Source organism: Pipistrellus kuhlii, unplaced genomic scaffold (assembly GCF_014108245.1).
Source record: "Pipistrellus kuhlii isolate mPipKuh1 unplaced genomic scaffold, mPipKuh1.p scaffold_m20_p_11, whole genome shotgun sequence".
Classification (NCBI taxonomy): Eukaryota; Metazoa; Chordata; class Mammalia; order Chiroptera; family Vespertilionidae; genus Pipistrellus; species Pipistrellus kuhlii.
Genome location: NW_023425416.1, coordinates 26782501 through 26801771, shown reverse-complemented (window position 1 = coordinate 26801771; position 19271 = coordinate 26782501). Strand labels below are relative to the sequence as shown.

General features: G+C 37.4%; 1 protein-coding gene across 6 annotated transcripts in view; it reads right to left on the bottom strand.

Annotated features, from left to right (window-relative positions):
• Positions 1–1082: 1082 nt before the first annotated feature.
• Positions 1083–19271, bottom strand: part of STAG1 (stromal antigen 1) — a 250216-nt gene continuing 232027 nt past the window's right edge. For 5 of the 6 annotated variants that reach the window (XM_036431364.2, XM_036431366.2, XM_036431363.2 and 2 more), the window contains 8 exons: positions 18026–18174; positions 17280–17408; positions 8796–9001; positions 6560–6734; positions 5036–5146; positions 4378–4492; positions 3164–3244; positions 1083–3074 (listed from right to left, as the gene is read on the bottom strand). In XM_036431364.2, the coding sequence (XP_036287257.1) occupies positions 3051–3074; positions 3164–3244; positions 4378–4492; positions 5036–5146; positions 6560–6734; positions 8796–9001; positions 17280–17408; positions 18026–18174 (990 nt within the window). In that variant the 3' untranslated portion in view covers positions 1083–3050. The remainder of the gene's footprint in view (positions 3075–3163; positions 3245–4377; positions 4493–5035; positions 5147–6559; positions 6735–8795; positions 9002–17279; positions 17409–18025; positions 18175–19271) is intronic. The other variant, XM_036431365.2, reaches the window with a different exon arrangement.

The following is a 19271-nucleotide window of genomic DNA, read 5'->3' as shown; positions in this document are numbered from 1 at the left end:
GCTTTAGATGCAGTCTGCCCACTCAGAGGAGCCTCTGAAGGACCCTCACCCCACTCTGGAACCAGTGTAGACCTTACCTGTTTGACATTTCAGGTCCCTCTGTTTCACCGGGTTTCTGGAGAGCTGTGGCTGTATTCTGAGGACTGGTCTTTGTTCTCTCGCACCTGTTAGCCTGGGATTCCCACCATTCTAAGCCAAGAGCTGTGGCCACTACATAGGCATCTGTCGGGGGCCAATACACTTCGGCAGATGTGGCAGCAGGTTCTGATCATGTCCCTACCGTGCTGGTGGGAAATGACTCTTTTATGTGTTCTCGGGAGCAGAAAGCTGTATTTCAAAATACAGCCCGAGAGACCACTGTAGTAGAATAGGGATGGAAGCTTATGAGAGTTTTTGGCTCTTCATACTGAGAAGCCCACATTGGCACTAAGCCTTTGTTTCCCAAGAAGATGCTGTTTTGTGTTTGACAGACTTAGTCACAGTTAAGTAAAAGCTTGTCCCAAAGTACTCACACTTGGATAAAGCCCTGCTCTTCTTTTATAAACATACCCTTTCAGATGAGCTGCCAGAGAGACAAACTGTTCCTTAAGAGCTCACCTGCTGATTTATCCCTTGCATTTCGGCCTTTTCTGCAAACTTGGGCCACCTAATGAACATAGCCCACACTGCAAGGCCAGGCCCATAAAGTGTGTGACCTCTTGTCACACTTTATGTTCTCCAGCACCAGTATCAAGAAAAACCCTTTCTTCTACAGCCATGCAGAATCCATTCTTTACAAGACCACCGAGGCTCTGAACCTCAGGCCAGGGGAGAATCCAGGCTATAAACCAGTCCCTGGATGCTGCCTCCAAAACGCAGCCTTGAAACCAAGGCAACTTGGTCACCAGTTCTCTCAAGAAATGAATGGAAATTAAGCTAGTTGTAAATTTCTGCTTTCTTAAAAAACAAAACAAAAAAAAACACACCTCACCAATACAGTAATTTTGCCATTTAACAATTATCTGAAAGAGCAAACTCTCAAGAGCAGCAGGACAGAAAATCTTTAAAGCTTTCCTAGTAGGAACAATAGTGACTACCACAGCCTGATTTTGAATAGTTTATTAAAGTAAAGGTGAAGCATCAGTTTCAAATTGTACAAAAGGAAAAAAACCTCATATTGCAAATGTACAATTTACAGAATTACTAGCAAAACCAATCAAGGAGACACTGAAAATACAAAATTTCGATTGATTTTAAACTGAACTGGGAACCCATTGGAGTAGATATTAAGCCTTTTTAGTTGCATGTCAGTCTGCCACTCTTAAGTCAGCATCTGTTTCCCACGAGATCACTCTGTGCGTGCGCAGGGGCACCTCCGCTTGCTTCCTGGCCACTACCACAGGCAGGGCAGGCGTGGCGGCCTGTCCAGTCATTCCTGCCCCTTCATTTCCGGGGAAGTCCACATCTCTGGAAGAAAGCAAGACCCAGCCCCCTAACTGGAGCCCAGGATTTCTAAATTAGCAGGTAAGACATTTTTGGCAACTGAGTTTTTTTTCAGAACTACCCAAATGTTGAGAAAAATTTGTTTTGCTTACTAAAAGGATGAAGAAAATCCATTTTGCTTTCCTGGACAAAAGATAATCATTGGGTGCACAGATTTTAAAAAATGCTTTTCATTTTTTATAAAAAGGGCAAACCTCATGATTCTGTTGCAGCTACTTTAAAAACAAGCTCAGAAAGAGTTATGGATGGACTGGTTTGGAAATTGAGGTTTACTTTAAAAATCAGAAAGGAAGCAACTAAGTGGGCTTTTAAAAACAACAATAGCAGCAAGTCATAAAAGGTCTAAGCAGTCTGTAACTCTAAACCACTGAAGGCCGTCCTGAAGATTCATAATTTCTTTCCCCAAAAGAATTATTTCTCAATATGTACATTTAACACTGAAATGTAGCTGTATTCCAAGGTAAGCTTAGGAACTTCACCCTCTAAGCACAGACTTCTATGCAGCACATACTTCTATAATCAGTAAACTTAATTCACAAAATTAGCGCATAAAGGTATTAAGTGCATGGGAAGTAGACACAGTTATGTTACACTTAAAATGACTTTTGCATGGCAAAGGAGTCTTTGTGATTATCTTTTTAAGAAAATGGAAGTCCATGTAACTTCAGTTTGGCAGGGCATGAAATAAGTGGTAAAAAGAGCAAACTGATAACTTGAGAACCATTTTTGTTTTACTGAGAATACTTTATTTGCTGGTAGAAGTTGCTAAAAATGCACAGAACAAATACCAATAGAAAATGTACTGTATTTGAATTTCCCTATTCTATATAAAATGAATGGTGTACAGCATCTGTTGGAAAAATGGCTGCATGGACATTTCTTATTTTATGCCCGTTATAAATAAAAATAAACCTTTTTATTCAAGAGTATATAAAATCTGGGAATCCATATCCATAGAGGGCGTGTGGTTTTTGGCAGAGATGCACTGTCAGATCATCTTAGCTTGTCAATATTCTGCTCCTCCATATTTCTGTATTCCACAAGGTCAACCAAATCCAGTGAGCTCCAAAACACTCTTCGGCAATTAAAATGAGCTGCTTACTCATAGGTTTAATAAAAATGGTTAGCTTTTAAAACATAAAAAGGCAAAATGTTAAAACGGTTTTTAAATTGTACAACAGGAAAATAAAGTTAAAAATATTTTTTTTTTTTACTCAATGCTGAGTTTTCATAAAACAGGTGTATAACAGTGTTTATCTTGACAGCTGTTTTAAAAATTTAAAATTTTTTCCTCCTTCCAGAAAAACGCGTCTATTTGTGTTGGGCAAGTCCAATGTCAGGGCACAAATGATTTCCCAGGCCAGTCTCTCAGTGATGGTCACCACCGTTCCCTCGGGTAAGTTACATGCTCCTCTTCTGTCTCTGCACAAGGGGATTGACCTCAATCATTTCATTAAAAAACAAATCAGATCACACCAAAAGTGTTTATTCCCCATACAAGCTATCACAGTATATAGGCCTCTAGCTCTAAATAATAGAGTTCCATATTTGTAAATTTTCTTCAGACTTCAGAACATAGGCATTCCAAATCCCTAAAAAATGAAAAACACAATTATTAACTTCATGCAAAAAACAAGACCCAGAAACTATAAGTAAAAAGGAGTAATAATTCAACATTTACTGAATCGTCTTCTATGATAGCTGCAGAATCAAAGAAATCTGGCCTCAGCTCTGCTCGCTCTCGCCGATTTCTTGATGGGGGCTGGAAAGAGAAGCCAAATCATTTCATTTTATTCCTGAGATACATTAATACAATGAACTGTGATAATAAGCAGCTAGTATTTCTGATGGTTCCATAAATGTACAGTACTGTTAAGGGTCGTTTTTTTGGGGAAAATAACTGGTTTTTAATCATCCTTTATACAAGAAAAAAGACTTGACTTTCAAATTAGGAATCAACTGAATATGTAAATGACTATGAATTTGTGGGCCTATAAACATAGAACAAACATAACTATAAAACTGATCAAATGCCAGGTGACGGAATTGCACTAAATTCCCCACGGCAGTAGATGATGGGCTTGTGAAAGGGCGGAGTGATGTGATCTCATGGAAAAAAATATAGAAAGCAGAATGTTACGGGCTAACTCATGTCTCCCAATTCATATGGTAAAGTCCTAACTCTCAGAATGTGACTTATTTGGAGATAGGGCTTTAGAGAGTTAGGGTAAAAGGAGGTCATGGGTTCTGATCCAGTATGATTTGTGTCCCTAGAAGAAAGAAAAGACAAAGGAAGACGGCTATCCACAAGTAATACAGAGAGCTCTCAGGATGAAATCAGCCCTACTGGTCCCTTCACCTCAGGTTTCTAGCCTCCAGAACAGTGAGAAAACAGATTTCTGTTTAAGCCACCCACTCACTGGTATTTATGGCAACTCTAGTGGATTAATACCGAGGAAATGGATGAATTTCCATATCCCGTCACCCAACTTAAAACTCGTTTCATTGAGTCATTTCACCTATAATTACCTTCAATATGTATCTCCAATGGATGGAAATTTTAAAAATCATAACCACCAAGTAGTATGATTCCTGACAAAGTTAATGTCTTAATATACCTAGTCCATATTCTGCATTATTAGGTTATGTTGGAGTATAGTGTATATTGTCAGTATCCGATTTAAAGTGAAAGAGGCCAGCCTGGCTGGTGTGGCTCAATGGTTGAGCATCAACCCATGAACAAAGAGGTCATGGGTTTGATTCTGGTCAAAGCTCGATCCCCAAGAGGGGGCATGCAGGAGGCAGCCAAACGATGATGTGTCTATCTCTTTCCCTTCCTCTCTAACCAACATCTTCACATATTTTAACAAAAGAAAATGTATTGCATTTCCTTACCAGATCAATAACCATGGTGTCTTCAAATTCTTCATTCATATCTTCTAATTGGCTCCGGGATGACATCATCACATCTTCAAAGATGGGCTCAGCATCTTCCTCCATTAAGCCCCGACTGATAAGGAAAAGCCCAGTCAGAAAGCTGTTCTGAATCACTGAATTTGGAGTGAGTCCTGGCTCTTTCTTACATTAGGTCTTCTAACCAATGAAAACACACTTTCCAATTACAACCTATGGACTGCACAAATTATGATATTGAACTCTAATTAAAGATCATTTCATTCACTCAAAATTTCATCTCAATTCATTAGAAAGAAGTACAATTTAAATATAATAACAGTAATAGCAGTTAACATCTATATAGCTATGTATCCATTCCCACAAAACTTTTAGTTGGTACTCCTATTACCCCAAATTTACAAATAAGGGCCCTGAGCACAGAGGTTTTAGAGCTTGCCCAGAGCCACATAGCTGGCAAGTAGCAGCACAGGATTGAAACAATGGTCAGCTCAGGGGCCAAAGGCCTCCATTCCTGTCCTATGCTGCACAGCAATCTGAATTATGATTTTAACTCCTAACATCAGAGGATCCCGAGTCATTCCGCAAAATGACCAGCATCACAGAGTCATGTTCTTGTGATACTGGATATGTCACTTACACAGCATGCCTCACTCCAGCTCTCACTTTCATGTAGTTCATTCCTGTTCTGTCCTTCCGATTTAAGTCTTCTAATTTTGGCTGTCCTAACCAAGAGATCTGCATCTGAGGACTAAGAGACAGCACTATTATTCATTTTGTGGCAGCAAATAACAGAATTAGCTAACAAGTCCAATGTTAGGAGGCTACAGTTGGCTGGCCTAATCCCCATGTAGGGGGAGTTAGCTCATTTATTCCAGGGCCGAATAGAGAAAAAAGTTTTCCTCCCCTATAGGTGCTTAATTTATCAGCTTCTTTCCCCGAGCCCCTGCCAAATGGGTGCTTCTTAGATCCCTGTATCAGCTGCTGTCGTACTCACAAGAGTTCCTAGCTGGGCAGCCAATCTCCTAAGGGACAGAAATGATGCTGTCCTGGTAGCTCAGAACCCTACAGAGTTGAAAAGGGAATAGTTTTTTCTGTCCTTCTGAGGATATGTGGAGTTAGATGCATACTGGGCAAATTCTGCACCTGTACGCAATACTTGTATTGGCACATGAACACTTGCAATAAACATGCCTCTTGGGACTTTTACGGGATATAAACTTCAATGATTTTTAGTAGATAAAATCTGTTCCATGAAGTTCTTTCTAGGCAGCTTTCTTTACATAACTGGGTGGGGCACCACTTTGATAAAACCTGTAAACCTATAGCAGGGAAAGGGAGGCAGACCATCCTTTCAGCTTTAAAGAAAATCCCCGGAGGAAAGATGTCTTATGAAAACCCAGGATCTGGGTACTCTTACACTGCCTCTTTCCATTTCCAACCAGCTCAATTTCTTGAGTTCGAGTGAGAATTCTCTTTTATCCATCAGAGTAAGTCACCCCAAGATAAAAGAAACACAAATGAAGAGCTAAGAGAATTTCAAAGTTGGATGGAGAACAACAGAAAAAGTTACGTTTTTTTGTTTGTTTTGTTTTGTTTTTTTAATAGCAAAAGTCATGCAGTCACATTTTTCAGAGCCCTGGTACTAGAAAACATTTTAATTGCTACTATGGAAAAAGATAAGATCTTTATTATTTTCTCTTAGCAAAAGGGCAACTAATTCTACCACTTCTCCAAATCTATCAAACATCTTAATTTGTAGTCCTCAAACTGTTAAAATAAATATAAGCTTAAATAAGGTAAGTACTATTAATTAAATGGATGATAAAATGGATGATGAAAGTAGTACAGTCTACTTATTTGGTGTTCAGACTAGTATAAGCTCTTTTGCCAAGGAAGTAACCTGCATGTCTTCTAGGCAAGAACCTCAGAAGAGACAGACCTGCCCGATGAATGTGCAAACTCTAAGTGATACCTTTTAGTGAGACATCACGCATTTAAAAGTCTCCGGACTTTGAGTAACTTATGTAAATTATTTAACCTTTATTTGTGATTTTGTTTTCCCAGAAACTGATCTGTAAATGGCCTGATGAATGAAAAGATTTTCTTAATTTCTTTAACAGTTACAGGATTTATGTCAAGAAAACCAATTTTTACTACTTACTTGTGTAAGAAGTCGGGTTCAGAGCCATGTTCAGACTCAGGCTCCTGGATCTGCTCTCCCATGGGCCGGCTGTTCTCCCGCAGGACAGTGGAAGTGAGCTGTGGTGCTGGCAGGGGTCCAGGAGTCTGAATCATGGTGTCAGTCCTGTTTAGCCATGTGTTATCCATGCTCTCATCTGTAAAATTCCAGTTAAAGTCCTGGGTGAAGTGAACTCTGGTAGAAGTTAACACAGACTTGAACATGGCTCTGGAGGTAGTTTGCTTAGTTTGAATCCCAGTTGTACTACTCACTGTGTAACTTTGTATAAGTTGTTAAATTTCCACAAATTCAAGTTTCTCATATACAAAATGGGGATGCTTGGTGAAGACTTACTGAAAGAATAAGTTCAGGAAGAACCCACTCTTCTCGAAGAGATCCTCCTAGCCCCTAAATATACTGCACTAGACCCACTTCTTGCAGAGCGCTCTCATTGTTACACCAAGCAAGTGAAACTGCTTCCTAAGGGTATCTGGCATGTAACCTTAGTCACCTGGTAAGTTTCAAATTGACAAAGCAAGTTTTCTTTTTTGCAATTTAACAATTACCAAATTAAAGTTATCTGGTCTATATATATATATACACTTCTCTTAGTCCTAAAGATAATCATACTGACAGCTCCATTATTTAAATGCTCTATGCCTTAGTTTCTTCTGTGTAAAATCTGGATAATATCGTTGAACTCAAAGTTGACTTATTAAAAAAAAATTTATACAGTAATTCCCTTCCCTAAGTGCCAAGGACTTACTTAAGTGCTTTATAAATATCAGTCAAATGAATGATTAATTTATGTAACCCACATAAAACACATTCCTGGTACATAGCAAGGATTGGATGTATGTCGGCTAATATGAAATTACATCTATTAAAAGCTATGAATAGGGAAAATATATTTTATATCTACATCTACCTACCTACCTATCTGGATATGGCTGCTCTAGACATTTTCTAAAAAAAAATTTTTTTTAAATGACTGGAATAATCTTTAAAGTTCAGGATCCTACAGTATAAAGCAGAGTTTTGTATTTTCACTCACTGGACCCCAAAGATTTTAAGTCCCACAGCTTAACCTTGAAAGGAAATCTTAACTTTTAATTCTCTTAAAAACATACAGCCAGCTTAGTTTACTAACTGATGCTAGATAAGAGGCCTTACTATATGATGATGGCATTCTGACGACATTTACTAAAGACGCATGTGCTAAGCACTGAGCTAAATACATATGTGTACTGGGTTTTATTTGGAGTACCTCATTTCATATTCCCAATAGCTATCAGGATAGGTACTCTGATCATCCTTCATTTGATTGGGATTTAGACAGGTTAAGAAACATGCTGAAAAGTCACCTAGCTAAAAAATGAGAGTCAGGTTTGAATTCTAGAACTCTGATTTTAGAGTTTGGACTTTTCATCAATAGTCACTATTGCTCCCCAATGATGTAAGTTTTTAAATTCTAATTTTGCCACAGATTTTAACAAAATCTTAGATGAGTCACTTTTTTAGGCAGCAGAGATGAAATGCTTAAAGGTATATAGAAAGTTGTAAGAATATAGGATTCAGATCACGATCCTCCTTTCTTGGTTTGGACAAAATTTCCTAGAATCTTTATTTGAGGAAATAACTAAGAAAAAATTCAAAGCAAAATGCTTATTTCTTTTTAGTCTTTGGTTGTATGAATATCAACTATTGCTCACATTTTCATCATAATTCAATGCCCCAATCACCAGTTCATGAGTTTTATAAAACTAGGTTTGGCCAGCACTATTTTAATACACAAAGATAAATGATCCTCCCAAGTGGCAGAAATGGGAAGCTGTTCTGATATTTTTAATTTGCTGCAGAGGTCTACCCTCAACTTACCAGAATTTCTCATACTAGTATGAATTCTGACAGAATAATATTCTAACTATGTTATTTAAGTTTTAATGTATTAGAGGACTATGGTTTGGGATAAATCTTTAAACTACCATAACTATGTCCTTTTTTCTCTGTGCCTACCTTCCAATGTATCCATTTTTTTCAACTTCTTTTTGTCCCACTTTGAGAGATTCAGGCAAAAAGGTTGGAATAGACAGTGTGTATCAAATATACAAGGAAATAATATGCTTAACAATATCACATTGCTTCAACAGATGTATTTGCTACTGTATTTCTAAAACATCAGGAAAGTGATTTGCCTCATAGTTTAAAGGCAACTTACCTTCTACTCGTTTCTTATGAAGTGGGGGTCGTCCTTTCTTACTCCTCACTGAGGAGGTTTTGCTGCTGCTGCTCCCACTGTTCACAGACATCCTGTCATCTTCACCTCCAGTGACTAACGAGTTTCTATAGGAGATGAGTGGAAGCCACACATCTTCCCTCCTTTCCATCATCTGCTCCGTGAGGAATTTTTCTAGGTATGAATGACTATAAACACAATAGAAGAAGCAGTGATTTTCATTTTTTCATAATCCGAGGCGCTCTCAGAAGCTCTGAAGAATCCCTAAGGACACACTTTTAATGGTGGTTACCTTTGAAAAGAGAGGGACTGAGAATTTAAGGTTGTGCTTCACATAATCCTGGAAACTTTAAACAAGTGAATGTATTACTAAGGTGTGTGTGTGTCTATGTCTGATCATTCCCGTATTTCTTCCTTTGTTTTAAAATACCAATGTTCAAAAAAGTCCTGAGAAATTTGGCTCAAAAAGGTTACTTAATTTTTTTATATATATATATATATATTTCTTCCCTCTATGCCCTCTTCCACTTCCCTTACCCCCACAATCACCACACTGTTGTTCATGTCCATGAGTTCTATTTTTTGAAAAAAACAAAACCCCAAACTCACAAACACACTGAATTTTCTTTTAAAACCAAGGCAGGGGTACTGCATTGGTGGATCAAGGAGCTTTGCATACACATGCTTTCCCCGGCAAAACTACCTTTTAAATTATAACTTTTTATCATTTCACTAGTTAAGTTTTTTAGAAATTGTCCTAAGGGCACACAGCAATGGAAGAAACATTTAAGTCTCAGAACAGTGAGCGTTTGTAGCATTTGAACCACATCCTGCATCATTCTCTTGCCCTTCTCCACCACCACAGCTCTACTCTGTGCTCCCTTTCTGTTTAGAGCTGCTCTGGTCTAGACAGCAGCTAGGAGCAAGTGACCCCACCTCCACCCACAAACGGGCATCTCTATCCTTTTCTGCCTAAGGGTGGAAGAGAAAAACAAAACCAAAAATCCTGAGAAACACACGAAGTTTATTGTCCAGAGGCCAAGCTCACTAAAAAGCTGAGAGCTAACCATAGGACTACAGAATGGTCCTCTTCCCCCAACATCTCACCACCACATTACTAAATGCCTATGTACAGCAGCTCACTTTACCCAGTACATTATGTCCAGCTATCAAGAACAAATTACAAGCATACCCAAAGTTAGAAAACACAATTGGAAGAAACGGCAAGATCAAAACCAGAATGGGCAAAAAGGCTAAATATTCATGCTGGGAATAAACAACTAAGATTAATATGCTAAGGGCTCTAATGAAAAAGGAGACTCTGAGCAAAAGGAGAGACTATCTGAGCTAGAGACTATCTTGATATATAAAACCCTGATATGCAAATAGAGAACCACACAGCCAGTTGCTATGATGTGCACTGACCACCAGGGGGTGCGTGCAGAATGTGACGGGCATCAGCTGTTGCAGGATGGTGGAGGGGGGAGGGAGGGTGGTGCCAGACCAAGGCAGGGCACTGGTCGCTGTCATTGGGTGAGCCTCTGATGGTTACTGAAAATTATTTGCTCCTGCCCAGTGCTTTCACCTGCTGTTGACACCAGCCCTGATTGCCCCTGAGGACTTCACCACCTCTACCTGCTCCCAAGGGGTGATTGGGATCTGCAGCAGCCCCGCTGGCACCCTCTGCTGGCACCGCTGCTCACACCTGTCTCGGTTGCTCAGCGCCGTCTGTGGGAGCAAGGTTGCTGGCAGGACTGGGGCAACAGGATGGGCCAAGACCTGCCCCTGTGCCCACCACACTCTTGTAGTCTACAGCTCCTTTCCAGGTGTATGAATTCATGCACTGGGCCCCTAGTCTCAACAGAATCCTTTAAAGAGGGAAGAATGAAGATAACCACCCACTCCCCAAATATGCTAGGCTATAGTACAACTATGAGACCTATAACATGCATAATCGGAATATCATAAGGGGAAGAGACAGGAATGGAAGAAATATTTGAAACAATGACTAATATTACACATCAAACCATAGTCCTGGCCTGTTAGTCAACCAATAAATGCATAAATAAGTGGAACAACGAATGTCTCCCTCTCTCTCTCTCTGAAAAAGATAGCAACCACAAATCCAGGAAACTCAAAGAATACCAAGCTGGAAAAATGCCAAAAGAACCACATCTAGACATATCATTTTCAAACTACAGAAAATTAAAGAAGAAGCCAGCGGGGGGAAAAGTACTTTAGCTACAGAGAAACAAACAAAAATTATATTCAATCTCTCCTTAGAAACCATGCAAGCAAGAAGAGAGTAGAGTGAAATATTTAAAATGTTGAGAAAAAAAAACCCACTAGCCTAAAGTCTGTGCTGCAAAATTCTTCTTCAAAGATGAAGGTGAAATAAAGACTTTCTCAGACAAAAATTGAGAGACTGTTGCCAGTAGATTTGCTTTGCAAGAAATGTTAAAAGATGTTCTTTAGAGAGAAGGAAAATAATATAGGTCAGAAACTTGGATCTAAAAGAAGAAGGAATAAATAAAACCGGTTTGGCTCAGTGGATAGAGCATCGGCCTGTGGACAGAAGGGTCCCAGGTTCGATTCTAGTCAGGGGCATGAACCTTGGTTGCAGGCACATCTCCAGTGGGGGTGTGCGCAGCAAGCAGCTGATTGATGTTTCTAGCTCTCTATCCCTCTCCCTTTCTGTAAAAAATCAATAAAATATATTAAAACAAACAAACAAAAACCCCCCACAAAACTTATTTTCTGCCCTTGCCTGTGTGGCTGCAGCTTAGGCCCATATAAGAAGGGTTCCGGGTTCTATCCTAGGCTCAGTCGGGGCATGTGCAGGAGGCACCTAATTTATGTGTCCGTCTGTCTCTGTGTCTGTCTCTTTCTCTCCCTGGGGAAAAAAAATCCTCAGTCCTAGCCAGTTCGGCTCAGTGGATAGAGTATCAATCTGCAGACTGAAGGGTGTCCCGGGTTCAATTCTGGTCAAGGGCACATGCCCAGGTTGTGAGCTAGGTCCCCAATAGGAGGCATGAAGAAGGCAGCCAATCAATGATTCTCATCATTGATGTTTCTATTTCTCCGTCCCTCTCTGAGATGAATAAAAATATATTTTTAAAAAGGACAAAGAAAAAATATCCTCAGGTGAGGATTAACCAAAAAACAAAAAACTTTATTTTTTAAAATATGTTTTATTTTTTACAGAGAGGAAGGGAGAGGGATAGAGAGCTAGAAACATGGATGAGAGAGAAACATCGACCAGCTGCCTCCTGCACACCCCCTACTGGGGATGTGCCCGCAACCAAGGTACATGCCCTTGACCAGAATTCTACCTGGGACCTTTCAGTCCACAGGCCGATGCTCTATCCACTGAGCCAAACCAGTTTCGGCTATTCTTAACTGATCTAACAAATAAGTTTGCTCGGAATAATACCAACAATATGTTTATGTATGTTATATACAAATGAAATGAATGACAGCAATGATCCAAGGGATGGGAAGGATGAACTGTATTATTTTCATACTATCTGTGAAGTAGACTTATATTAGCTGTAAATGTATATTGCAAACTGTAGAGCAACCACTTAGAAAGTGTCAATAAGTTAAGGAAGGAGAGTAAATAGAATCATAAAATGTTCAAATAAAACCACAAAAGACAGAAAAAAAAAGCGTAAGACCAAAATATAAAACCACACACAAACCAACCCCCAAAACAAACAGGATCAAGGAACAAGGGAAAAAACAACAGGAATAGGGTAGATGTTAATCCAATTGTATGAGTATCAATAGTCTAAATCAGTGTTTCCCAACCTTCTCTCATGATGAGAATCACCTGGTGGAGTTGTTAAAACACAGATTCCTGAATCCCAACTAAGAAGTGCTAAATTAGAATTTTTGAGAACATATAGGTAAAATTGCATACCTAACTTAGTGCTCTGTATATAAAATCTGTCTTAGAGCATTAGTTAAGTATACAATTTTACCTATATGTTCCCCAAAATTCTAGTTTAGCACTTCTTAGTTGGGATTCAGGAATCTGTGTTTTAACAACTCCACCAGGTGATTCTCATCATGAGAGAAGGTTGGGAAACACTGGTCTAAATGAATCAAATAAAAAGAATGTCAGAGTGGGTCAAAGAATAAGACCCAAAAATAGGTTGTCTACAGAAACTCACTCTAAACAGAAACATCACCTGACTGGAGTGGCTCAATGGTTGGGCGTTGACCTACGAACCAGGAGGTCCCGGTCTGATTCCTGGTCAGAGCACAGGCCCAGGCTGCTTTATCCCCAGTGGGGGGTCTACAGGGGGCAGCCGATCAATGATTCTCTCATCATTGATGTTTCTTTCTCTCTGAAATTAATAAAAATATTTAAAAAATAACATTTGATTAGAAGTATAGATGGAGAAAGATAACATGTTAATACTAATCAAAAGAAAACAGCAATAGCTATATTAATTTCAGAGCAGACTTCACAGCAAGGAAAAGTTATCAGGGGTAAAGAAGGGCACTACATACAGATAAAAGGATCAATTCTCCAAGAAGACATAATCCTTTGTGCCTAATAACAATATCAAAGCATGACACTATCTCTTATTTAATAGAGAATATGAATAAAAACATAGAAATTATTTAAAAAACAAAATGGAAGTTCTATAGTTTGAAAGTACATTAACAAAAATTTATTTATTTTTTAAAAATATATTTTATTGATTTTTTTTTACAGAGAGGAAGGGAGAGAGATAGAGAGCTAGAAACGTCAATGAGAGACAAACATCGACCAGCTGCCTCTTGGACACCCCCTACTGGAGATGTGCCCACAACCAATGTACATGCCCTTGACAGGAATCGAACCTGGGACCTTTCAGTCCGCAGACCAATGCTCTACTGCTGAGCCAAACCGGTTTCGGCACATTAACAAAAATTTAAAATTCACTAGAGGCTCAAAAGATTTCAACTGGCAAAAGAATTAGTAAACATGAAGATATATTTACAGAGATTATGATCTGAAAAACAGAAAGAAGGAAGAAAAATGAGTGGAGCCTGAGAGAAATGTGGAACATCAGACACAATGGAGGCCAGAAGACAGTGGGATAACATAGTCAGTGTGAGGAATGTAAAAAACTATAAGAATCTTATACTTAGCAAGACTATATTTCAAAGTTTAAGATGAAATAAAAGCGCCGAAACCAGTTTGGCTCAGTGGATAGAGCGTCAGCCTGCGGACTTAAGGGTTCGATTCTGGTCAAGGGCATGTACCTTGGTTGCAGGCACATCCCCAGGAGGGGGTGTGCAAGAGGCAGCTGATCGATGATTCTCTCTCATCAATGTTTCTAACTCTCTATCCCTCTCTCTTCCTTTCTGTAAAAAAATCAATAAAATATATATTTTTTAAAAGATGAAATAAAAGCACTGTCAGATTAACAAAAGATGAGAGAATTTCTTGTTGGCCAACCTACCTTATAAGAATACCAAAGGAAATTCTTCAAGAATTACCAGAGAGTAAGCTGAATTTACAAGAACAAAAAAACCAAAGAGTACTAAAAGATAATTAGTAGGTATTTATAAAAGACAATATAATTGCATATTTATTCAGTCTTTTAACCAATTTAAAAAGCAATTACATAAAATAATATGTATCACTGTATTATTGTGCCAATAACAGAAATGTAATATATTTGACAAGAAACACACACAAAAAAGAGGGCAGGAGCAAAGATATATTAAAGGGAATGATGCTAGATGATATTTCAAATTCAAAGGGAGAAAATGAAGACAACCAGAAAAAGTAAATAAGAAGTTTAATCTGGCCCATCAGTAGATGATTGGATCAAAAAACTATGGTACATCTACACAATGGAATATAATGTTGCCATAAAAAATAAGGAATTCTCATCATTTGCAGCAGTCTGGATGGAATTGGAGAACATCATGCTGAGTGAAATAAGCCAGTCAATGAAAGAGAAACACCACATGACCTCACTCATTTATGGATAATAAAGAACATTATAAACTGATGAACCAAAAGATAGATATAGAGACAGTAAAGCAACAAGCAGACTGTCAAATTGCAGCGGGGAGGGTAGGGAGATCTGGGGGAGATAAGAGATCAACTGAAGGACTTTATACATGCATATTAGTACAACCAATGGATAAAAAACTGGGGAAGGAGGGCAAGTATGGGGGGGGGGCAATGGTATATGTACACAGGTAATAATTTAATTTAAAAAAAAGTTTAATCTGCTATAAATATAGTACTTGGCTCCCATTCTTCTGTCAGTCTATTTAAATGTCATATGATTCTATCAAGTAATAATTATAACAATGCACTGTTGGGTTTGTAATATTTAGATGCAGTATGTAGAACAATGATAGCACAAAAAGAGAAGTAGAGCAATATAGGAGCAAAGTTTTTATATCCCCTTTGAATAAATATGAAGTAAAATTTGATAAGTGAATATATTACTGGGGAAAAAAAACACAGTATAATTAAAGATTTTTGAAGGAATTAAATATTACACTAGAAACCATTCAATGTAAAAGTAGGCAATAAAGGAGCAAAAAACAAAAACAGAAAACAAAGAATAATGGATTGGATAAATCAATCAAAAAAACAAATATGATCCAACTATATGCTGTCTGCAAGAAACACACTTTAGATTCAAAGACAAAAAGGCAGAAAGTGAAAGTAACTAAAACAGAGCTGAAGTAATTACATTAGTAGACCTTAAGACAAAAATTACTAGAGACAGAGGACATCCTATATAATAAAAGGGTAATATGCAAATCGATTAATGACTGGTTGCTATGATGCGCACTGACCACCAGGGGGCATATGCTAAACACAGGAACTGTCCCCTGGTGGTCAATGCGCTACCACGGGGAGCGACACTCAGCCACAAGCTGGGTTGATGGCTGGCAAGCACAGTAGTGGTTGTGGGAGCCTCTCCCACCTCCGCAGAAGCACTAAGGATGTCCAACTGCAGGAGCAGGCCTAAGCCGTCAGTTGGACATCCCCCAAGGGCTCCCGGGCTGCTGACAGGCACAGGCAGGGCCAGCCACCCTCTCCCAGGGCACGAATGTCATGCACCAGGCCTCTAGTTTTATAATAAGTAACAGTCAATCCCTCAGGAAGACATAACAATTATATACAGAACCCCAAAATACATGAAGCAAAAACTGACAACTGAAAGGAAAAATAATTCAATTATAACAACTATAGACTTCAATACTCCACTTTTAGTAACGGATAGAACAACTAGACAAAAGATCAATGAGAAGATAGAAGATTTGAGCAACACTATAAAAATCAATAAGCCAATTGGACCCAAGAGACATCTATTTATAGAACAAAACTCCACTCAACAGCAGCAGGAGAATACAGATTCTCTTCAAGTATACATCAAACATGCTTCAGAACAGACTATATATTGGCTCATAAACAAGCCTTCATAATTAAAGGATTAAAATCTCACAAATATGTGGACATTAAATAAAATACTCCTGAATAACCAACAGATTAAAGAAGAAATCACAAGGGCAATAAGAAAATACTTGGAGATAAATGAAAACAAAAATGTAAAATGCCAAAACTTACAAGATGCAGCTAAAGTAGTGCTCCTAGGGAAATTTGTACCCATAAATGCCTGTATTAAAAAAAAGTTTTCAAACCACCCCACCCCACCAATACCTAACACCATTCATTTTCTATCATATTATTCTATTTCAGTGCCTGAAACTCTCACTGTATGTTTATGTTCCTCATTGGGACATAAGCTTTCTGAAGGCAGAAATTTTGTATTGTTCACTGCCAGGCTATATTAGAGCAATAGCTATAGAAGAGTACCTGACTATATTAGGGGCTTAATAAATGTTTTCTGACCAATATCTTACTTAGAACTATCACTTGTATTTAGATAAGCTTTAACTGTCAATCCAAATTTGTTTATATTGCATATTACTGACTCATCTTAGTATCAATTTATAAAATTTGGGATCCATTACAGAATCACTCTCTTAAATTTTCTAGTTTTAAATAAAAGTTATCCCCTGCCCCCCCAAAAAAAAGTTATCCCACCAACATTTTTTTGAAAATAGCATATCGTTTCTTTTAAATTATTATGAAAAATAGAAAATGCAAAAGAAAATCTTAAAACAAGTCAAATAAAAACTAAAATATAATTAATATAATATACAATGGTTAAGACAATGTAATATATTTTTGAACTGCAGAGTAAGAAATCATTCCCACTTGCTTAATATAATCTTGCAAGTTCTAGGTACTGAAAGGTGTGAGACAACAACTATACAAAAGCTTGAAAGAATACTATAGTAGTTCCTTAAAACAATCAGAGCCTAACTTATCAATAGTAATTATATCTAGATAATAAAGTTTATGCACACAATAAACATTATAATTAAATGGTATTATGATAAAAACCACCTCCCCCACAATGTGGAACTTACACAGTCTTTTTGTCCTGTCGAAGAAGTTTAGAAGAAAATTCACTTAGTACTTCCAGGAAAGCCAGATTAGGTGGTGGATATTCTTGTCCTTTCTGATTTTGGTACTTAAAGGCAAATTCTATACCATCCCTAAAGTAAAAGAAAATATCATCTAGTTTTTCCAGATAGCTAATGTAATTCTCTTAATGGGCTAGAGTTTTAAAAATAGTTAGGAAGGAGCAAAGTCATCTCTAAAACTAACAAATTCTCATAAATTCAAAGGTAAAATATTACCCATGTGAGATATTTGCATAATATTAATTTATGTTTATTTTTTACAGTAAAAAACTAAGTTGTGAAAAGCAATTAAAAAATTAAAACACCCTAGCCAGTTTGACTCAGTGGATACAGCTTCAGCCTGCAGACTGAAGGGTACCAGATTCAATTCAGGTTAAGGGCACATGCCCAGTTGTAGGCTCGATCCCCAGTAGGGGGCATGCAGGAGGCAGCCAATCAAAGAATCTCTCTCATCACTGATGTTTCTATCTTTATCTCCCTCTCTCTTCCTCTCTGAAATCAATAAAAATATATTTAAAAATAAAAAGCTACAATGTTATGATGACACTAGACAATCTCTAAAGTTTTTATAACTTAAAAAACTTGTTCATTTGTTACTTAAAAATGGGTTACATAATAGTTATCTTAGTTAAATCCCAGTAAACCAGAATCTATATAACAGAACGTTACAGATTATTTAGCTTACTCACTTGTGAAGTGTGGCAACTGCTTCTCGTGTCTTGATTTGGTCCAGACCAAATGTAAGGGCAAAGCGGCGTGCCAATTCTTTAATGCCGCTGACATGGGCAGATGTCCTATCTAGATTGGGACCTTGCTCTTGAACAAGTTCATTAAACAACTGGTAGAAAGAAAAGAAGAAACTACAATTAAAAAATATTTATTTTATTTATTGTAAGAATAGGTAATATAATTTAAAAATATTTCAGAGGCATATGGTAAAATATTTAAGTATAGTCATACTGTTTTCCTTTTCTAAGTCATCTACTATTACTAGTTTCTTAAGATCATTTTCATGTTATGTGATTAAATGAAACAGAAATTTCTTTTGAATAAAAAAGTGAATTTAGGGTTGGGAAAATGAAATGTTTGTATACACTACATATTCATAAACATCTATATGTTCTTTTTGTTGTCATTTTCACAGGAATGGCAATGTATAAAATAAAGGGTTGAAAACTTTTTTTCTTCACTTATATATCTTAGACAAGAACATTGTGCAAAAGACCATTTGTATATATGGGGCTATTATTTTTCCCACCCAGTAAAAAAAATATACAAAAAAGTTCTTAAGTGGGTGGAAGGCTTTTATAAATTATATATACATTTCATACATGTGTCAAAATAACAACAAAAACACAACCTCAGAGTAGTAAAGACCTCAATCCCTTTTACCCACTAGGCAGCTTTGCTCTTGTGCTTATTGACTCTTCCCTCCTGCATCATTAACTATTCCCTCTCCTAGATGCCCTCATTTCTTAGCTTTAAAGTTTACGTTTAAAATAATATATCCCTAGCCAGTGTGGCTCTGTGGGTTGGAGGATAAAAGTAAATAAATAAAATAGAAAGAATATATTTCATTGTATAAAATTCAAAGAACATCTAAGTAAAAATTTTACTCCCTCCCTTTTCCCCACTAAATATCATTCTTCTCTCCAAAGGTAATCAATGTTCAAGTTCAGAAGTTTACTAGGCCAATTTAGAAATATTGATATATTTCATATACAAAGTTTTTATTTTTACATAAATGGCACCATATTACTTATTTTGTCCTAGAACTTTCTATTTTTCATTTAATGTTTTGTCTTAAAAATCTTTTAGCTACTTGAGATAATCAGTTTATTTAACCATTCCTCTGTTGATGGACATTGAGACTATTTCCAATTTTTTAATATTATAGAAACTGCTGCAACAAAACGTCTCTTACATATATATATC